Source organism: Vespa mandarinia, chromosome 4 (genome assembly GCF_050613455.1).
Source record: "Vespa mandarinia isolate Hongniang chromosome 4, ASM5061345v1, whole genome shotgun sequence".
NCBI lineage: Eukaryota > Metazoa > Arthropoda > Insecta > Hymenoptera > Vespidae > Vespa > Vespa mandarinia.
The window spans coordinates 202,501-219,332 of record NC_140813.1 but is presented as its reverse complement, the minus strand read 5'-3'; the positions used below and the strand labels follow the sequence as shown (position 1 = coordinate 219,332).

General features: G+C 34.8%; 4 protein-coding genes across 6 annotated transcripts in view; 2 read left to right on the top strand and 2 right to left on the bottom strand.

Moving 5' to 3' along the window:
- Nucleotides 1-364: 364 nt before the first annotated feature.
- On the bottom strand, nucleotides 365-6,621 carry LOC118447163 (uncharacterized). 2 transcript variants are annotated; one of them, XM_085656250.1, is made up of 6 exons: nucleotides 6,396-6,621; nucleotides 5,266-6,125; nucleotides 4,173-4,275; nucleotides 4,004-4,089; nucleotides 3,719-3,823; nucleotides 366-3,378 (listed from the first exon to the last, which is right to left on the bottom strand). In XM_085656250.1, the coding sequence occupies exons 2-6, from the start codon at nucleotides 5,288-5,290 to the stop codon at nucleotides 506-508; spliced, it is 3,192 nt and encodes a 1,063-aa protein (XP_085512376.1). In that variant the 5' UTR covers nucleotides 5,291-6,125; nucleotides 6,396-6,621; the 3' UTR covers nucleotides 366-505. The 2 variants fall into 2 exon arrangements, with proteins under 2 accessions (XP_035734628.2, XP_085512376.1); XM_035878735.2 differs by lacking the exons at nucleotides 5,266-6,125; nucleotides 6,396-6,621 and having other exon boundaries at nucleotides 365-3,378; nucleotides 3,709-3,823; nucleotides 4,173-4,228.
- LOC118447172 (palmitoyltransferase ZDHHC3) lies at nucleotides 6,056-9,825 on the top strand. 2 transcript variants are annotated; one of them, XM_035878760.2, is made up of 7 exons: nucleotides 6,056-6,150; nucleotides 7,343-7,511; nucleotides 7,590-7,775; nucleotides 7,877-8,013; nucleotides 8,107-8,191; nucleotides 8,299-8,511; nucleotides 8,583-9,825. In XM_035878760.2, exons 2-7 carry the CDS (start codon nucleotides 7,416-7,418, stop codon nucleotides 8,742-8,744), a joined length of 879 nt encoding a protein of 292 aa, XP_035734653.1. In that variant the 5' UTR covers nucleotides 6,056-6,150; nucleotides 7,343-7,415; the 3' UTR covers nucleotides 8,745-9,825. The 2 variants fall into 2 exon arrangements, with proteins under 2 accessions (XP_035734653.1, XP_035734652.1); XM_035878759.2 differs by lacking the exon at nucleotides 6,056-6,150 and adding an exon at nucleotides 6,840-7,217 and having other exon boundaries at nucleotides 8,583-9,824.
- Nucleotides 9,826-9,889: 64 nt separating this feature from the next.
- LOC118447164 (uncharacterized) lies at nucleotides 9,890-16,812 on the top strand. The gene is made up of 17 exons (XM_085656583.1): nucleotides 9,890-11,168; nucleotides 11,965-12,210; nucleotides 12,268-12,466; nucleotides 12,550-12,855; nucleotides 12,939-13,065; nucleotides 13,164-13,327; nucleotides 13,413-13,652; nucleotides 13,772-13,877; nucleotides 13,969-14,232; nucleotides 14,342-14,495; nucleotides 14,696-14,893; nucleotides 14,991-15,133; nucleotides 15,228-15,458; nucleotides 15,544-15,885; nucleotides 15,977-16,034; nucleotides 16,185-16,403; nucleotides 16,536-16,812. Exons 1-16 carry the CDS (start codon nucleotides 11,138-11,140, stop codon nucleotides 16,226-16,228), a joined length of 2,853 nt encoding a protein of 950 aa, XP_085512709.1. The 5' UTR covers nucleotides 9,890-11,137; the 3' UTR covers nucleotides 16,229-16,403; nucleotides 16,536-16,812.
- LOC118447177 (uncharacterized) overlaps nucleotides 15,866-16,832 on the bottom strand; it is a 1,360-nt gene continuing 393 nt past the window's right edge. Inside the window, exons 2-3 of the mRNA XM_035878768.2 lie at nucleotides 16,508-16,657; nucleotides 15,866-16,394 (exon numbers count right to left, since the gene is read on the bottom strand). Of these exons, the coding sequence (XP_035734661.1) occupies nucleotides 16,314-16,394; nucleotides 16,508-16,657 (231 nt within the window). The 3' untranslated portion in view covers nucleotides 15,866-16,313. The remainder of the gene's footprint in view (nucleotides 16,395-16,507; nucleotides 16,658-16,832) is intronic.

Sequence of the window (16,832 nt, the reverse complement as noted above, 5' to 3'; positions counted from 1 at the left end):
AGAATATCAATAAAATTGTATACCGAAGAAAACTTTTTCTTCGCATATATTGAAAATGTTTTCTTGTAATTACATATTATTACATCGTAATTGCACAGATTAAAATTGTACAGATATAGAATTATTTACAAATATGAAACTATCGTCGAATATCTTGAAATTACATTTATAAACGTTCACGTGTTCAAAATACGTACATATCCATGTACGTAGAAGGACTGATGTAAAAAAAAATTAAAATATAAAAAAATAAAAAAATAAAAAAATAAAAAAATAGAAAAATAAAAAAATAAAAAAGAACGTAAAAAAAACAAGAAGAAGAATAAAATGCAAGAGATACCATTGAGTATCACATTCAAAAAAGAGAGAGAGAGAGAGCGAGAGAGAGAGAGAGAGAGAGAGAGAGAGAGAGAGAGAGAGAGAGAGAGAGAGAGAGAGTAACAGAGCTTTTAAAAATAACGCGTATAATGGTTAGTTAAATTTGCGTCGATGAAAATCGACTTGACTAATTGTCAGACGATCCTTCGATCGACTCCATGCTAAACGATTTGTTCGTGGTATTTTCGTGAATCGATTCGTTCAATAAACCGCCAAGAATAGCTTCGATGTATTTTTTTCGACCTTCGTTCGTATCGAAAGAAAATCCTATTGAAGGAACAAATTCAGTTTCCACGACAGTTTTGGCAGATTCGACAACATTGGTTGTTCTTGGAAACGACGTCGTAGAAGATGGCGAAATCGTCGAAGAGTTAAAAAATTCCTTAGATACCTCGAAATCTAATGACCTCTGTATTTGAGGTAGTTGATAAATTGGCAACCGATTCTCTGTATCGTTTAAAGACCGATGATACTTGTTGCTCAATTTGTCTAAAGTTTGATCTTTCGAAGGACTTTGTGGATTAATCGTTCCATCAAAAATATCCCGCGGTCGTGGCATAACATTTTCCTTATCGCTATTGAAAGGTAAACTCTCGAGGATTCTCTCTCTTTGCAAACTATCGTGAACGGATTTAATCGTCGTGACGGACAATTCTTTTTTATCCAAATTAGATCCCAGATTCGATTGTACACCTTGAAGGTTATTCAAGGAGAAAGGTCGAGGGATATGATCGATTTTAAGTAATTCTGCCATTAACTGTAGAAGACTCAAAGCGTTTACGTTACTCGAATCAACGCTGCTTTCTACCTTCTTTTGATTGCTCGATAAATTAATTGTATCGTTCGAAGAAAGTATTTTATTGTTATTGTTAGTACGCGAAAAATCATTATTGCCAGTCTCAGTAATCCCTTCGATAGATTTGACGATTTCGACTTGACCTCCTAATCTATCAGAACTAGAACTATTTCTCTCGTGTTGTTCGATTAAGCTAATAACCAAGTCATCTTTGATTGGCACCGATTCGTTCTTTTTTTTATTCAGGGTCACGGATACTTGATAAGGTGAATTGTTCCGTTCGATCGCCTCTTCTATATATCTTAGACTTGTCGAGGAGTCGACGATTGTTGGTTGAACGTCTCTTCCGAAAATTTCTATCGATTCGTTAAAAAATTTCACTTTTTCCTGCTCCCTCGAATTTCTCCGAATTTTATCCTCCACTTTTCCGTCTACTTTCTCGCCTTGAGAATAAATATTCGTATCTTGCGTTGGTACGTCTTGGACAATCATATCAAATATAGAACTCTGCGTGACGATCTCGTCGATATTATCTTTAGAAACGAGAAACGGTGGCTCTATGTCTCTTGCCGGAGGATCAGTAGTATGGTGGAACCAAGGTACCGATACGTTCGTTCTTTTAATCAAGCCGTCATCTATTGGAACTTCCGTGCTAATTTGTACTTCCGATGCGTACGTTTTACGATGCGACGTATGAAAAATGGGTATTTGAGTAGAAAGATAATCTGGAACGTTTATCCGAAAGTTTCCTTCGGTAAAAATCGGTGGTTTTAAAACGATGTCAGGTTGTAAAATGGCCGAATCGATATTCTTTCCACTCTCGGAATCGTCATCGTTAAAGATCCGTGACTTTTCCGTAGTATACAATTTCTTATCTAATGATATTGTTGTTGTTTCCGTTGACGTTAAATTTTCCTCGTATGACAAAGTAGTCGATGATTCTTCTATTTCTGTATTATTGTCTTCCAACTTGAGACGCGATAAATATTCGATGATAGGAGTAGTAGTACCTTTTTCGAAAATACTTTCATAATCAAGAGTATCGGTCGTTTCAGTATGCCACTGATCGACCGATTCTTCGCTACTCTCAAGCGATTCGGTTCCATTCAAGCGTAAAGCCGCAGAATCATCTTCGTTTTTATTCATCTTCACATTGTCTTTGGGATCTCGCACGTGAATCCTGAATTTGTTTGATGCATTCAAAGCTCGAGCAATGTCAATACTTTCTTTTATTTCAATGCCGTCGTTATAATCTTCTTCAACGAAAGTTGGACGAACTTGAAACTGTTCCTCCGGTGAATCGATAGGTTTAACATGTTCGTAGCTATCCACGGGGTCATCCTTTAAGCGATCGTGATCCCGCTCTTCTTTATCGTTTATTTCGCCTTGCGGATTACCATCGTTGTACTTTCCTTTCGAGTTCTTATTAGAAGGAGTGGATAGCGTGAAGATGTTTCTAGATTCCTGGCTGTGTGCGTAAAGATGATCGGAACTTTCGATGACTTGATCGAACCTGTTATAAACTAAGGTAGAAGGTCTGTAGGTCGTCGGTATCGTAGGCGAATACAATCTTCTCGTGGTAGTAGTGACGGTCGGTACGGTCGGCGCATACGACGGCTGAAACTCATCGATCCTTTTTCCTGATTTGTCGCGAATATCTTGATAATTGTACCTCACTGGTTCTCGATAATTCTCTTCTCCAATTTTTTCGATATGTATTATATGTGAATCCTGATACGGTCGAGTATGATAATTTTTACTATAAAATGTATTAGGATAGGTCGGCGGGCTTGATCTTTCCGAATGTTCGTCGTAAATCGAGAGAAATTGAGGTGTTTTCGTTCGTTGAAGATCATTGCGATAAGCTGGCAAATCGTTCCCCGTGGAATCAATCGTAATGTAGTCAATGATCCTACCTCCTCTATCAGGATCCACTAATTCGTCACCGGCAACGTCCGTTCCAGTTTGCAGGCCCATCATACCGTAAGCTTTGCGTATCAGTTCGTCGTCGTCTTCCTGATAGTGACCATTGCGATTTATTTCAATGAATTTGCGAGTTGTCGAACAGTCTACTTTGCTCCACCAGTCGCAGGTGAGGAGTTTCTGACTGAAGATGGATCCGATAGGGCACAAGAACGAGGAGATTAAAATGTCGTGACAAACGTGAAATACTTGACATCCAGCTACTTCGTCCGCGTAATAACCTGTTGGAGAAAAATACGTCAAAATAATGCATTATACTTCATTATCTAGCATATTTTTTCTTCCTAGAGAAATTTTCTCTCGTTACGTTCTACGTCATTAATGCTAAGTTTATAGCATTACGCTTGAAACACGATGACCTATTGCGAAAGCAAAGAAAATACTTTAAGAGAATCGTCGTAAGCGTACGTCTTACGTTATAAACGAAGGTACGTATGCATGTATCATCCTTGACATCGATGATGCTAAAGGTGACAAAGCGACATACAGGAATAATTATTAGCGCGATGCTGCTTTTCTAGGCACTCGATAAGGCTTAACGCGCCACATACCGCGACTTACCGCGTGAACGTCCTTCGCACGAGAAACCTGTCTGCGGTAACGTCGTATAAGCTGGATAGTCGGTACCAGGTTCTCCTGGTACATTCATCCTGATGTCACTGTGATCTAAAATAATTCAAGTAAATAGAAAAGAATAGCTATAAAAGGATATCTTTGCAAAAGTATTTAATTTGCATGCGAGTAACAATTTTCCCTCCTCCTTCTCATCTATTTTTTTTTCTTTTTTTTTCTTTTTTTTTTCAAATCACTCGAGAGATCATTATTTTGTACCGACTGACGCGTTACCTTGTTTATCTTTATATCGATCATATTGCCCACCGGCAGATCCATAGCTATCGAAGCTACCCTCTTCCTCGGGATCGAAGTACTTTCTATCGAATAGTTTAAGTTCGATTAATCGGTTGTATTCAACTTTTGTATCAATTTTATAATCGTTAAAAAATGATCGTCGAACCTTCCTCTGGTGCCATCGATCGCCCTGCGCGACAGGAAGCTTCTCCGTGGGACCTCATGCTCAAGATTACCGTGAACGTTGCACAAGACAATGGTGACGAGATCTGTTCGCGTAAGGAAATATGTGTATTTTTTGTTTTTAATAAAAAGCAATAATTTTACATATGCCTATTATCTGTCCGTCGATATTTCTACGATCTGTTAGCTTTTCTCGATCTCTTCGTATTCCTTCTTCTTTTTTTTTTTTTTCTTACTCTAGAATAACTAAAATTTATTTTTGATTGATTGTTTCACATCGAGGCGCGAATAGAAAAAATTAATGAGAGAGTGCTTTCGCTAGCTCAAATTAATAGCGTTAATAACTTTCAAGTAAGTATTAGAACTCGATTTGCGATGTCCCAACCGCAAGGCGGAAATTTTCTCTAACAAAGTCTATAGACGATCACTTTCCGGGGGTAATTCTAATCCTTTCTTTAGAAGAAAGTAACGTGCCGAAAGAACGGTGCACGCTTCATTACCATTAAATAATCCGTTTGACTACAACTTCAACATAGAATTTTTGACATATCACGATTGTTAAATAAATGTCACGCGACAATAAAGCTACGTACATAATTATTTATTTATTTATTGACCCTTCTACAACGTCTTGCCAACATTTTATTTTACCTTTCCTTCAAATACTAAATACTGTGATAACGAGTTTTCACATGGAATGATTTTATTTTTACGATCAAATCAAAGTGATTTAAAATAACGGAGAGATTATTTTCGTGCTAGTTATTGATTCGATCGCTGGAAACAAATACCGCGCGTGAAAGGATGTTGCATAAGGCTATACAGTATTCATATATTATATTCGTATATTAGATCATAACATCGATAAAATAAAATGTATACATTTTATAAAATCCATCGATTTTTTCGATTTACCGTTAAAAGATTTACCAAATAACAAAACGAATGTATATATGTAGGAACGGAACGGAAGGCTTTATCTTCTCGAAAAGCGCGTAAGCTAATCGCTTAATTGAATTTTTAGCGGGAAATTCGAATCTTATCGAACGTGATCTATCATAACATGATTTACTTACACAGAAGAGGCTGGATGATCGGCATTTTTGCGTGACGTTACATGCGTCTCAAAAGTCTCGTAGGACCGACATCGTCCGTCCACCGTGAAGCACCCGATGCACTGTCTCTCAATGATCGTTCCTTCCCGAGTCTTCTTCGTACCTCTTACCTTTCTTCCTCGCTTTCTACCTCTCACCTGGCCATCGCTCGTACCATCCCTCGCGAAAAGAATGTCCGAGTGCCTTCGTGCCTTAAGTCATCTTCTTGGAAAAACACTTTCGTAGCTTCCTTAAAAACATCTTTCAAAAGAGATTTTCATCTTTTTCAATTGTTACGATTCATTGATAAAGACAAAAAAAGTAAGATTAGGCAAAGCCAAAGAAAAATAGATATAGTTCCTTTCTCGATATATGTATAGGTTCCGCGAACAGAAAAATGAAAAGTCATCTGTTTTGTCTTGTCATGGCAGAGCTCGGACTGGGCATAAAATGGTTGTTGGGCATCTTTTCGGCGAGAGCAAAACTATATGACCCAGATGTAAGTTGCATCGGACCATAGGTAAATGTAAATTGAAGTAAGACGATACACGTACATACATATTATGTAAGTTCGATGACATTGCCTCAGTTCTCTCTGCACATATGCCCTTCTCCTCCTCCATCTCCACCTCATCTTTAGCGTCCTTCCTCGCTCTTCTCCATAGAATTACTTTCGTCTTGCGTAACCATCGATTCTCTTTCTCTTTCTCCCCCCCCCCCGCCCTCACTCACTCTCTCTCACTCCTTCGTTCACTCACGCACTTAGTCGACTCAGCACGAATCGATTGACTCTTACGTTCCATCGATGGACATTGGCCGTTCGTACTATATTTTCATTTAGCCTTAAAAGGATTGCTAATATTAATGGTTAGCTTTTTTAGTTTCTCGATAAAAATACTTTTAAGCTACGATGAAAATTCAAATTTCGTTTAAAAAAAAAAAAGAAAAAAAAACAGAAGAAATAATTATATTAGTTTTATTTCAACTTGTCTGAGTTCTAATAATCGTATAGAATGTTCAAAATTAAAATCGAAAGCTTAAATTCATTGCGTGCGTTTGTGCACTTTCATGTATAAATATTCGCTCGAAAGGTAATGCGTGTATCTTCTTACGTCATGCATCCTCTCGATTCCACCGTTGCTTGATCCTTGCCTTTCCAAGCATTCCTTCGCGGAAACATACGAGATTCGGAACAAGAAACTTATTTAACTGCCTTTCGGTAAAAAATCGCATGAATTTAGTTACAGATAGGTCAATTTTACCGGCAGATCTTTCTCTTTCTATATTCGTCGTATTGACCTGACGTTGATATCAATCATCTACGTATACACACACACACACACACACACACACACACACATATATATATATATATATACACATAAATAAATATATGTACATATATGTTGTACTGAAGCATCGAATGCTTGAATTCATTAAATGGTCCGTTCGTGGTCAAATTATATAATGCAATAAATTCCAATTCTAAAAATATTCTAACGAGATACGATATAGATAGTGAAACCAAACTTTAAGGCTTCTATAGTTGATTTGGATTGAATTATAAAATGGTGCTACGTCAACTCATTCGATCTAATTTGAAAATAGCGCGTTTTGCGTGCGTATTAGATGGCGCTTCGATCGCTCGTCGTAAGAAGTAATCTCTTTTTGAACGCTAGGTGGCTCTTGATTTAGAAATAAAATGGAGTATAATCGTGTGTTTGACCCTTCGTCTCATCATATTCCATGTATTTTACTTTTAAGTGGTTGATGGCGTTTATAACGGTGAAGGGAAAACGATAGTGATCGTTATTATAAATTCATTGTTACATAACGTAAACGGGTAGAAAGAGGATGAGGGAAAAAATCAAAGAATCCATTTCCTTTCGGATCTTGAAAGAATTTGTCAAGCAATGATGTCATTTATTTTTTAGGTTAGATTTTAGTTAATCGTTAATTGATTTGCTTCATATTTTTATAACTTTTTCTTATTACTTTAACTTTATTACTCATATGTTTGTTACAATAACATATAGCAATGTTTATCCTTTATTCACAGTTATGGCTTTTTCTTCTATATTAAAGTATTATATCGGTACTTTTTTACAAGTGGAACAAAGTTTGCCGCTTTAATGGACTTTTCAATTATGGTTTATGATTACGTAGCCTTCCATAGGGAGAAAGGTATACATAATAAGTGTTGCGGTGGAAAGTTTTGGTGCATCAAGGTATTGTCTTGGAAAAAGTGTAAAAAATTTGTATTAACAATATTACTATATCGTATGATTTACATCTTCGTATCATAGGATATTTGTGGAATTATATGTGCGGTCCTGACATGGTTGCTAATAATTTATGCGGAATTTGTAGTTATGGCTGTTATCCTTATTCCTTCTATAAATACTTTATATTCAGGCCTAAACATGGCAGTGTTTCAATCCTTAGCATTTTTGGCATTTGCTTCTCATTTAAGGACAATGTTTACAGATCCAGTAAGTAAAGAAGAAACATACCTTGTGTGATCTTATCAAAAATTAAATTGGCATTTGGAATATATTATGGTATAACTTGATAATAATTAAGTATTATTTAGGGTGCTGTACCAAAGGGCAATGCGACAAAAAAAATGATACAACAAATGGGATTCCGGGAAGGTCAAGTTATCTTTAAATGTCCAAAATGTTGTTCTATAAAGCCGGATAGAGCTCATCATTGTTCGGTTTGTCAAAGGTAAATTAGTTTGGGTACTTATTTCGTTTTAAGATTAGCTTGCTTTTAGATTAATAATTACTGTTAGAGATGATCGATAAAACGATATTTTAGATGTATTAGGAAAATGGATCATCATTGCCCATGGGTTAACAACTGTGTCGGCGAAAATAATCAAAAATACTTTGTATTGTTTACTGTAAGTCATGTTTCTTTCCAATAAGTATTTTTTTTTTTTTTTTTATATATCAAATGAAGTATACATTTTTTACGATAAGGCGAATAAAATCGAACATGAATTTTCAGTTTTACATAGCAGGTATATCCCTACAGTCTCTTCTTTTGTGCATACAACAATTTACAACGTGCGTGAGACAAGAATGGAGAGAATGTTCGACGTTTAGTCCACCTGCGACCGTTGTCCTTTTACTATTTCTAGCATTCGAAGCACTTTTATTTGCCATTTTTACAGCTGTAATGTTGGGATCGCAACTGCAGGCTATTTGGAATGATGAAACTGTAAGTGCATATGTATACCATCAAAGGCTTTACTATCTTAAGTCAATAACAATATTTTAATTTTGTCATAGGGTATAGAACAACTTAAAAAAGAAGAAGCACGATGGGTTCGTAATAGCAGATGGAAATCCATACAGGCCGTTTTTGGTAGATTTTCTATTGCTTGGTTTTCTCCCTTCACTTCGCCTCCGAATGCAAAAAAGAAGTTAGATGCCTATTTATATACTGTATAGGTTATTTGGATATGTGATTGTGACACAAATATTTAATACATGTAAATATAAGGTAAATATGACACATTGTATCGAATGCATGCTTGTGTATCCGCGCATACACAATATCTCTTTCAATATATACATATATATTGAATAATCTTCAATGTATGCATATGTGTGTATGTATACATGTTTATGTATACATATACGTACATGTCCATATACATATATATATATATATGTATGTATGTATGTATGTATGTATGTATGTATGTATGTATGTATGTATGTATGTATGTATGTATGTATGTATATATAACGTGTAAACGCAAATGTACTGTGTATGCACAAGCAGAAAATGTAATGATGCTGTTTTCCAAAATATCATATATACAAGTAGCAATGAAAAATACATATTAACGATAACATTCCTCCAAGAAGCTATTAGTAGTTACTTCACAACAATTTTGGGAGAACCTTTCCAAAATAGTTCCATTGGAATATACTTGATCTATGGATATTAGTCAGTACGTTGTAAGATTAATTTGCAAATTTCGTAAAAAATTGTTTAGTTATATTTTTTTATTTATTACAAAATACAATGCGAGAATTCGTACAGATTAAAAGTGTAATAATAAATGGTGATAACGTAATAGTACAAGTACTTAAGAAGTATAATTTTTAAATATTTACATAAACATAAAATTTACATTTATTCGTTGTCTATTTAACATAGATTTTTATATACATACGAATCATATCTTTATGCGCTTATTTATTTAAGCGCAGATGAAAGTATTTTAAAGAAATTATACGAGAATGATGATCTGTTTATTTGTTATATTATTTGATATGTTAATTTAACATGATCCGTTTAATAAGACTTTTTCTAACTGAAGTAAGAGAAAAACTACCAAATAAAATTATATTTTTTCTTCTTTCATATTGCATCTAATGCAAGGCAATCTTGCATATATTATATATCAATGAAAATGTTCGATCTTAACGAATGAATAATATATTTAAATATATTTAATAGTTCCCTATCACATCATGCTACGAACGTAAATTATAACACGAGGGAAATTATTAAGTATAACTTATAGGAATAAAATAATTATTTCTTCTTTTTATACGAGGAATTCTCTCTCTCTCTCTCTCTCTCTCTCTCTCTATATATATATATATATATATATATCTCTTTCTCAATAAAAATTATGTATTCGATAGGTCAGTGCTATATATACTACATTTTTATATTTAGGATCGAGAATTATAAATATTTTCTGTTTGTTACATTTTGCTTTACAGTGTCATTTTATCCGTAATTATGATTAAGTTACGAGGATAGTAAAAGCAGGGAGTTATTTTGACATATATGTATATCGTATTTAGGGCTTGAAAATTATTTTTGAAAAATGATTTGCTTCATGCTTTTAAATAATATTGAATATAAAGTATTACAGATTTAAGAAATTAATATAACTCTTTTATTTACAATAGGTGAACAAGACGGAAATGATAATATATAGATAATGATAATGTTCGAACATTATTCGAAGGACTGGTTGCAAAAATGGTACATGTACACTATATTTATATTTGATTCAAAATTGTTTACAATCGTTTATTAATAACTAGAACGAAGAAATGATCTCTGTACCGTACAAAAGACTGAAACATAGTGCTAATATCGCTCGAACATATGTAACACTTAAGCGAGTGGTTAAATCTGTATAATCCCTGCAGATCTGTACTTTAATAATCTTCTTAAGAATGTATAGTTTATATAGATTTGTTTTTTAGAATCAATTTTATAAAGTATAAATCCATACGATCTAATTAAATATTTTTCTTTTTAGTTATCACGTACCTTATTTATGGCAATTTAAAATTCGCATCACCATTCTTGCATCCAGTTTCGTTAATTATACTTTATTAACTTAATTATTATTATTATTATTATTATCATCCAATGTACACGACAAGTAATATTTATTAGCGACATCATGGTAGAGAGATATTTTCATATATTAATTTTATATATCCTCAAATGCACCCTTTAGGACAAGAAGAAAAAAAAATGAAAATTCGATGCACTTTGTATACGCTATATCTTATTTATATTTTGATGTAATAGGTCATATTTTAAGCAATATTATAGATATGCAAAAAACGTAGTGCTGCTAATATTATTGATTCTAACGAGACACTGTCAAGTAGTACGATAAAGAAAATTTCTTCGATCAGTTTATTAATCCTTTTTTTTTCTTTTTTATTTTTTCTTTTCTCGTTGAAATCGTCAATCGCAAATCGTCCTACGTGAACAGTACGTTCATCGATTTTACAGCTTTTATTTTAGACTCATGTTTTTCTCATGTTGAGTAACGGCTATGCGACATACGTGATGAATGCGCAAATGTAATCTAACTGAACAAAGTGGTAAGAATCATTTTTACTTCGTTTGGATAATAGTTGAAACTATATAGATTAGACATATGCAGTGAAAGATTTTGCTTGAAAAATGTTTTCCATATTCGAATACCGCGCTAAAAGTTGTGATTTAAAATGTTTGGTAGAAACCAATCAGATTCGCTGTGCGTACGAGTAACGTATTAATTTTACGGGTGGTAGAACGTGGTAGAACGTGGTAGAACTTTTACTCGGGAAGTTGGATCTTTTTAAATTGGATTGTCATAATCGTTCAGTGATATAAAGCGGGTATCATATTTTTATTAAAGGGAAAAATGAAGTAACAGGTAAGATACATCTTCTTTGTAACGTATTTATTGTAACATTCAATAATACGTAGATAATCGTAAATTTTTTGTTTGATTCATAAACAATATTAATTATAATATATGAAATATTGAGACAAACATTATTCTTAAATAGAACGATAGCAATAATATTGCGATATTTTGCAATTATTATAGGATTATCTTGGAAAGATTCGCAAGTATCTTATTCGCGGCACCGTAAGTAAGCGATCGGTGGCCCTTGGTCGGTAAAGATTTAGTAGCACCATCTATACGTGATAATACTTTAACGCTCTCTGTATCTTCCATTCGTGTAGGTTTATAAATATATACTTGAAAAATAATATTCTTCTAATAACGATAATTTCGGATAATTTCTAAAGGTTATTAAAACGAACGTAATAGATTGATCGATAATGAAATACGTACGTGCATATGTAGGTGCATTAAATTAATAACGCGTATATGTAATGTGACAGCGTACGGATCTGAAATGGAGGAATTATTTCAATTGAAGTCAGAAAATCTGGATCACTTGTTGCCACGAATAAAAGGTAACTTGATGTCGCCAAAGGAAAAATCGCAAATGTCTGCGCTCGAACAACTGACGATCCTTTTAAAATCTCAAGTCCACGCCGTTCGAAGTAGCGTTTTTACGAAGCTCATCAAATTCGACATAATTTCGAGCCTGTGTGACGTTTTAAAGACTTTTCGGGAACCGCTTATAACGTAAAATACTTTCTATTCGTATATTATTGATATGATCGATATATGATCGTTAGTTGTTTCGTGTCATTGCAGTTCCGCTCTCGAGTGTTTGGCTTTAGCGAGCGAACAACGAAAGTTTTACGAAAGTCAGGTCGCCGCGGAAGCCGTGAGCTCTTTGCTTCGTCTTGCGCATTACATTGGAATGTCGACGGACGTAGAAACATGTCCTTCTTTGGAAAGGCTCCTTCGTGCTATTCGCAATATATTATTCAAGTAATAATATGGATATATTATCAACGTATGTCTTTATTAATAATAGAATTTTAAAATGTCGAAAATATTTTCTATATTTTCAGCGGCAAAAAATTAGGTATTGAAGTCGATAACGTATGCGCTATCAATCAAATCTTTTCATTTATCAAGGACTTGAGCCAAAAATGCTTATCCTATGTATTAAGGTTCACGATTGTCGACATTTTAAATGTCCTACTCGAATACGTAACGTTGGACGGGTACGAAAACGAAGATGAGAGATTGATTCTCGATGTTTGCAACGAGTCGATAAAATCTATGAAAGATATCCTGGAACACGATTACGAAGAAGATTATGCATCGACGAACGCCATTGTCGGCTTATGCTGCCTTTGCGCTTCCAGCATGCGGTAAAAGTTCAAATTTTACTTGGCTTTTTCTTTCGTAAATGACGATAAGAAGATAGATATTGAGGACGGAATATGTCTCGTAGATTTTGCGACAAGGTTTATCTGACGGACGTTGACGAGGTTGGCAATATGACTCCGACGCGGGACAAAATATCTCTCGGAAAGACTATTTATGCGATCGTTATGTATACCATTATACCGCGTCTTAAAGTAAAGCTTAAAATATAAAATATTAAACACATATCAGCTCTATTAAAAAGCTAAATGCCAAATATATAACGTGCAATTATGTATTTGCTCTCGAATAGAACGTACGCTTGGATCAAGAGAATACCATCAAGTGTTACGACAGTTTTGTTTCTTGTCTCAATAACATGTACAATATGAGAGATTTTAAACAAGAGGATATAGCTAATCATTTAGCAGGAAACGGTTATTTTAAATATTTCTTACGTCTTAGCGCTCAACTTTTGTAAGTAGAATACAATTGATAAAAGCCGTTCGGCTATACGTAAATATTTCATATTTTTTTTTAATTAGATACAAAAATCCTTCAGATTACACCAACGACGAAGTATTTGTATCTTACTGACGCGGACATTGATCACTTTAGCGAAATACTCTTTATCGATCGACAAGTTGCCCGAAGGCGTTAATGTATTTTCAAGTAGGATGTTTGATGGATTTCTCTCTCTACCGAATGATCTCGAACAGTGGACCGACATAATTGCGAGTTCCGATGATCGTAATACGGCTTTAATGATTTCCCTTTACTATCATTATCATGCGACCAGGGAGTGAGTTTTTCTTGCCTTATTCTCTCTCTCTCTCTCTCTCTCTCTCTCTCTCATACTTCTTATTTAATGTATATACGTAAATAGTCGTTTTTGAAGGACTGATTATCGTTTTGTTTCAGACTCGACGTGATTTCGTTCGAATCTCTGATAAAAAGATTGTTAAAATTAGAAGACGTTCGATCGATAATCGTACCAATTCTAAAGCCATTATGGTTTTTATTCGCTGTGAGTCTATTCGTTTTTATCGACAAGATAGAAATTGTCTATTCTACATGAGTTTTGGTCTTTTTATCATTGTAAAATGTCTATTACCTAGGTGTCATTTTTGTCTCATCCATCACCGGACAAAAACTGCGAGTATGGAAAAGCGGTGAAAAAATTAACAATGGCTTTACAATACTCGGAATTAAGTCAGTGTTACACTCATCACATCGAGCTCTTACATTTTTCTCTCAAATGTCCCGAGATAACGAACGACTTACGATACAGAGTAATGGATATGTGGCTGATAGAATCCGATGGTGACATCGCACCTCTCTTGAAGCTCGATTGTCACAGCGTCGTTAGACATTGTTTACTGGTACACGCAACGTTTCTTACTATCCCTCTTATTACCTTATGACTCTTGAAGAGTTACGTGTCTTTAAATTTACATCATTATCTCGCTTACGATAATCTTTTAAACGCAGATTATAGTACAAAATGGAAGCCTCGACGGAAGCGTGGTTCGTTTAGCTGTAAAAGGAATACGTCAATCGATGCTGATTGGTAATTGCGACGAGATTGCCGACATAGTTTGGAACATGCTCCCAAATGTTCTCCTATCTGGCAGCCCAAATCGAAGTATTTAATTTCTATGTTTATACTTTCTCTATGTTGTACTACAATAGACGTTTCTTCATCTTTGTTATCGTCCATATTGATACATACATATATATATATATATATATATATATATATATATGCATGTGCGTATGCATATATGTATGCACGCACGCACGCACGCACGCACGCACGCACGCATATTATGACATTATTTGTAGTTGAACATATTAAAGCGGTGCTTGAATTATCCAGTATGTCGGAGCCTACTTATTTATCAACGCATACAATGAAGGTGTGCGCAGACGCTCTCATAAAAATAATTTTAACCGAAGACGTAGATGTTAATTTTCAGAAATTACTTATAAAGCAGGCATACATCGTACTTGTCGCTTCTACGGCACGCAATTACTTAAAAAGTAAGTGGCACCGAAAGGACCAGGCTAAAATAGAACGGTACTAGAATATATGATAAATGAAAAATACAATTAAAAGGAAGAATTTTACACTTTACAGTTCTTTCTAAGTACATAAATGAAACGAGATTATTGGAGAAATTACGCGATTATGCGTTTTCCGAAGACGAATCGACATTATCTGCAATATCATTGAAATTTCTCGCTTTTATTATTCATTTTCAATCGCAATCTTCGATCGAGGTAAGAGAAAACGGAAATATGATAATTGATAAATGATTATTATAATATAAAAAGTGATATCGTGGAATATACTTAAAGAATATTTTATTTATAGTGCGTCAAACCCGTAACGATTGAAATACGTGATTTATATGCCCTTTTGTGGATTATGGAAAAGTCACGACTGGTTTGTCCAAATGGCTTGGAATTTTTACACGAGCTGTTGAGTCAAAACAATGCAGGAATGGCTGTAACATTGAAAAGCGTTCCCTTTAACACACCGGATAAAGATGAAATCACAACGATTCTAGATATTTACGAGATGCTTCATGTTATTCACTCGAAGGTGAGCCGGGGCGTAAGGGCGATGTAAAGGTAAGGTCATAACGGGTCGATTAGTCGATTTTATCGTTTGATCATTTTCACGATAGAGTATTCCAGTGGAAAGAGAAATTGTTTATCAATGCCTAACCGACGTTCTCAAGTTTTGTCACGTCAAAGTAGAGAAACTGATGTATCATCTATGCACTGCCATTAGTAACTACGACCTCGTCATCGGTGTAGCAAAAACACGTTACTTGTCTTCTCATTTTCTTCATTTTGTCACCACGTGGCTTCGCTATCGAAAGATATACAGCGACGAAGAAGTACCGTCTAACTCAAGATCTTTGTTCAAATCACCTTTTGACGAAACTATGGAACAATTATCGGAATATATGAATTTTCTCAAATCCAAGGACGAAGACGAGGCTTGTACACGATTGTATCATGCGGTGAGTACGATTATATCGCTTCTACATCGCGTCTATTTCTTCAAATAGTATTCTCCGTCGTTACAATTTTTATACAAATATCTTTGTTTAGTTATCATTCTTCAAAGGTTACAAGATGACGAACGTTCGTATCTTTGGAAACGAGGAAGGTGAGGTTTGGAAATTATGATTAATATGCTGTGCAATATTCTATTGGTATTACAGTAGTTTGTGCATACAAAAAGTAGAAAAAGATTATCTAATGTCAAATCTAAATGTTGTCGCGAAAGATGTGAATAAAACGTCTCTTTATTGTTTAGCTAGTTCTTCTTTTTCAAAATCCGCTTGTTCGTCGCCGACGTAAGCAGAAAGAACGTTGACTTTCCCAGGATAGCGGTTAGCAATAGATAATACATCGACCTTTTGACGGATCGAAAGGCATGTCTTATTTATTTGCGCGGACGTCCGTTACGTTGCATAAAACATCCCTTAAAAGAATTTAACCTGACGTCGATCTCTCCTTCCTCCAGCTAAAACGAGTAAGAAACGTAACTTTGTTGATATGTTTTTCACAGATACGGCATTTCATTTCGCATTATGTTATATTTAATAGTAATGTTGTTTCATTTAACGACGAGAATACCTGATCGAACAAATAAATTTCTTTATAGCAAGAAGGAGAAACGCACTCCCGGATGCATCGTGTTTTGGCGACGCTGCTCGCCTGTTGCGATAACATTTTGCAAGCACCGCTCTCTTCGCAAGCTTGCTCGAATTGTCGGAAGAGGAATTCCTACGAAAGAAAGCGATCATATCTTTTCTATGTTGACAATAATCACCGGATACGCGGATAAAATACACTAACGCTGGACTTTTTTAACGATCAAGCTAGAAGAATTTGGATATATCTAATAGGAGGAGCTACAAGCTGCGGATTAGCGTAAACCCTCTTCCTCCCTCTCTCTCCC

Coding starts and splice junctions, on each gene's coding strand:
- LOC118447163 (XM_085656250.1), bottom strand. CDS start 5,290: ATGCCGATCATCCAGCCTCTTCTGT. Junction 4,090..4,172: donor ATCGATGGCACCAGAGGAAG/GTTCGACGATCA, acceptor ACTATTCGATAG/AAAGTACTTCGATCCCGAGG. Junction 3,824..4,003: donor TCGATATAAAGATAAACAAG/GTAACGCGTCAG, acceptor GAATTATTTTAG/ATCACAGTGACATCAGGATG.
- LOC118447172 (XM_035878760.2), top strand. CDS start 7,416: ATGGACTTTTCAATTATGGTTTATGATTACGTAGCCTTCCATAGGGAG. Junction 7,776..7,876: donor GGACAATGTTTACAGATCCA/GTAAGTAAAGAA, acceptor AGTATTATTTAG/GGTGCTGTACCAAAGGGCAA. Junction 8,512..8,582: donor CTATTTGGAATGATGAAACT/GTAAGTGCATAT, acceptor ATTTTGTCATAG/GGTATAGAACAACTTAAAAA.
- LOC118447164 (XM_085656583.1), top strand. CDS start 11,138: ATGCGCAAATGTAATCTAACTGAACAAAGTG. Junction 14,233..14,341: donor TCGTTAGACATTGTTTACTG/GTACACGCAACG, acceptor TTTTAAACGCAG/ATTATAGTACAAAATGGAAG. Junction 15,459..15,543: donor TTCATGTTATTCACTCGAAG/GTGAGCCGGGGC, acceptor TTTTCACGATAG/AGTATTCCAGTGGAAAGAGA.